General features: G+C 55.0%; 1 protein-coding gene across 1 annotated transcript; it reads right to left on the bottom strand.

The window, feature by feature from the left end:
* Positions 1–704: 704 nt before the first annotated feature.
* On the bottom strand, positions 705–2,159 carry LOC122706418 (MLV-related proviral Env polyprotein-like). The gene has a single exon (XM_043921560.1). It carries the CDS (start codon positions 2,157–2,159, stop codon positions 705–707), a length of 1,455 nt encoding a protein of 484 aa, XP_043777495.1.
* Positions 2,160–2,883: the final 724 nt, after the last annotated feature.

The following is a 2,883-nucleotide window of genomic DNA, read 5'->3' as shown; positions in this document are numbered from 1 at the left end:
TATGAGGGGTGGGGAGGGGTTTTATAGTCCGGGCAGGGCGTCCAGGCCAGGTCTTTTCATATAAGGAAGAAAGCACGGGCTACAGCGGTGGTCAGTGTCCGAGGGCTCTGTGTTGGTACCTGATTGGACCAGGCTGCAGGGGGCCAGCCCCTGGAAGTTTAGCCAGCCTCCGGAATTTGCCTTGCAGCACTTTCCCGGGGGCATGCCCCGACCTTTCATCCCGGCCTTTTAGTTATAGGACAAGGGGCGCCGGTTCTCTCTGGCTTCTTCCTGCTGAACGGGGGCGGCGAGGGGTAGGGTGTGGCCGGGATGACAGGGAGCATCTGCCGTTAATTTTGTCACAGAGTGTCCGTTGGAAGCCCTTGGTACTGCTGTCGCAATACCATCAGCTGAACCGTGTTGAGCCGCTGTTTGACGAAGGCCAAGAGCTTATTTAAGAGACAGGGCCCGAAAGTTAAGAGCAACAAGAGGATTATGAGTGGTCCCATTAAGGTCGAGAGCAGGGTGGTCAGCCAGGGGGAGTTTTGGAACCATGATTCGAACCACCCTTGCTGGGCTTCCCGTTCCCTCTTTCTGCGCTCTAGTCCTTCTCTTACTTTGGCCATGGACTCTCTCACTACCCCTGTATGGTCTGCGTAAAAGCAACACTCTTCTTTGAGGGCTGCACAGAGGCCCCCTTGTTGTAAAAAAATCAGGTCTAGGCCTCATCTGTTCTGTAACACCACTTCTGACAAAGAGGTTAGGGATTTTTCCAAGGCCATCATAGACTTTTCTATTCTTGCAATGTCTTCATCAATGGCGACTCTCAGGGTGATTAGGCCCTGATGTTGTGTAGTCAGGGAAGCAATGCCCGTGCCCGTTCCGGCCGCCCCCAGGGCGAACAGTGTTGCTAGAGTAATAGCTGTAACAGGCTCCCTCTTATGTCTGGGAGCTGGGGTATCTTGGTCCCAAAAGTTGTAGAGGACCTCTTCTGGGTGGTATGTAATCTTGGGTACTACTACTACCATGACACAGAATTCTCTGCTCTGGTCGAAGACAGCCAAATGGAGACAGGGCGTCAGCCCAGTCCGTGAGCATATCCACCACCCCCCGATTTCGGGAATAACGTAGGTCTTATCGGTGAAGTTGGTGTCATTGTCAGTCTGGGCGCACAGGGTTTGTTTATCTGTAGGAACCGTGCCTAAGCAGGTCCCCGAACCCCATACTTGTTTCATGGTAAGGCCCACCTTGCGGTCTCCCCAAGAGCACTGTGGTGGGTTAGAGAGAGTGGATAAGTTGTAGGTGGCATTTAAACCCACGGCCTCGTAGTAAGGTGGGTGTGAGGTGTAGCAAAGCCAGCAGGATTGAGTCGCATTAGGATTGGAGTGGTTAAGGGCCCCGTAGGTTTCTTTGATCAAGGCCCACAGGGGTTCTTGGGTTTCTGGTGGGTCTGTCTGGGTTAGCTGAAGAGAGGGGGTAGGGGTAGGCGAGGTCACAACATTTGCGGCATTTGTCCCTTGTGGTGAGGGGCGGGGGGGTGTAATAATCTGGTTGGGCCCCATAACATGGGTCTGGGCGGGTTGTAGGACTTGCTGAACATACAATGTTGCACTATTGCTTCCCGTACCATAGGTATCATATATCACTACCCCCCAGGACAGCCCGGAAATCCATCTATTTTCAGTCCGTCCCTGCTGTGTGAATGATAGTCGGATCTGGTCGCTGCATTGCCCTGGGTTGGAGGGTCGTCCCTGCCAATCTGATTTTGGAAGAGGACCCGTGAAGGACATATTGATCAGGTCTGGCCTGGTCACCGACCACTTCCGATACCCATCATTGGAAGTGACACAGCCCCAGGATTTACAGTAGCGGCTCACCATTCCCTCACAGGTTTTTATGTTTTCTCGCTGATGTCCCGGGCAGGCATAAAACCCGAGAGACCTGACCCTACACTTGGAGTATCCTGATTGTTCGATTAATTTTGTAAGGTTAAAATATAAGTCCGGCCACCACTTATCTTTCGGTTGGGTGGCTGTGGTCCGGTTTAGCTCTTCGTAGGTCTCTCCATTTTTTAAGATCCATGTGACTTGAAAAGGCTGGTGGGGGTTTTGGTAGGTGTGCCCCCCTTTTTCCAGGACCCCCAGTACCCCCAGAGTAACCCAGAGTAGAGAGTCCCGCATTGTTCTGAGGTTGGGGTGAAGGGGGTGTGGCGGACAACCAGCCCCGTGGGTCTCGTGGGGTTGGAGCTGGTAACCAGGTCAGGGTGTCCCAAGGGAATAGCACCTCAGGAGTAGGAAGCAGATGGCTAGGTATGTGAGGGCCAGGGACAGTCGAAGAGTGGAGGACCAATCGCGGGGGGCCGCGGCCGCTAATCCAATGGCAAAAAGTATGGCCAGAGCTGTGATTGTTAGCAGCCACAGCGGGTGATGCCAGGTCAGCATCGGATATCGGGGTGTGGTCCCCCAATTATTTTGGGATTGACAACAGAGGGGTTCGGGTGATGGTCAGTTTGGTCGGCCCCGTGAGGGTGGAGCGGTAGGAGTGATTGGGAGGAGGGGCCTGGGCCGGGGCTACCCCTGTCTCTGGGAGACCCGGGGGAGCTCGTTTGAGCCGGGTCAGGTGATACCAGGGCTCGTGTCCCAGCAGTTTGGCTGCCGTGGGAGTGGTGAGGATTACAGTATGGGGCCCCGTCCAGCGAGGTTGTAGCAGGCGGGGACTCAAGGTTTTTAGCAGTACCTGATCTCCCGGGGCCAGAGGCTGAGTTGGCCCCTCGTCGTCTGTCGGTTGTGGCAGGACCCGGTTTGCGTGTTCTCTCAGCAAGGATCGTAGGAGGAAGAAGAGGGGGAGGTACCCCGCAAGTGGGGGAGCCTCTCCCTCTGGGAGGTGAGTCAGGAGATAGGGCCT

This window comes from Cervus elaphus, chromosome 2 (genome assembly GCF_910594005.1).
Source record: "Cervus elaphus chromosome 2, mCerEla1.1, whole genome shotgun sequence".
Lineage (NCBI taxonomy): Eukaryota > Metazoa > Chordata > Mammalia > Artiodactyla > Cervidae > Cervus > Cervus elaphus.
The sequence above is the reverse complement of the archived record's forward strand: the minus strand, read 5'-3'. Positions and strand labels throughout refer to the sequence as shown.

Bases quoted from the DNA above. Each gene is read 5' to 3' on its own strand.
- LOC122706418 (XM_043921560.1), bottom strand. From the start codon at position 2,159: ATGCGGGACTCTCTACTCTGGGTTACTCTGGGGGTACTGGGGGTCCTG.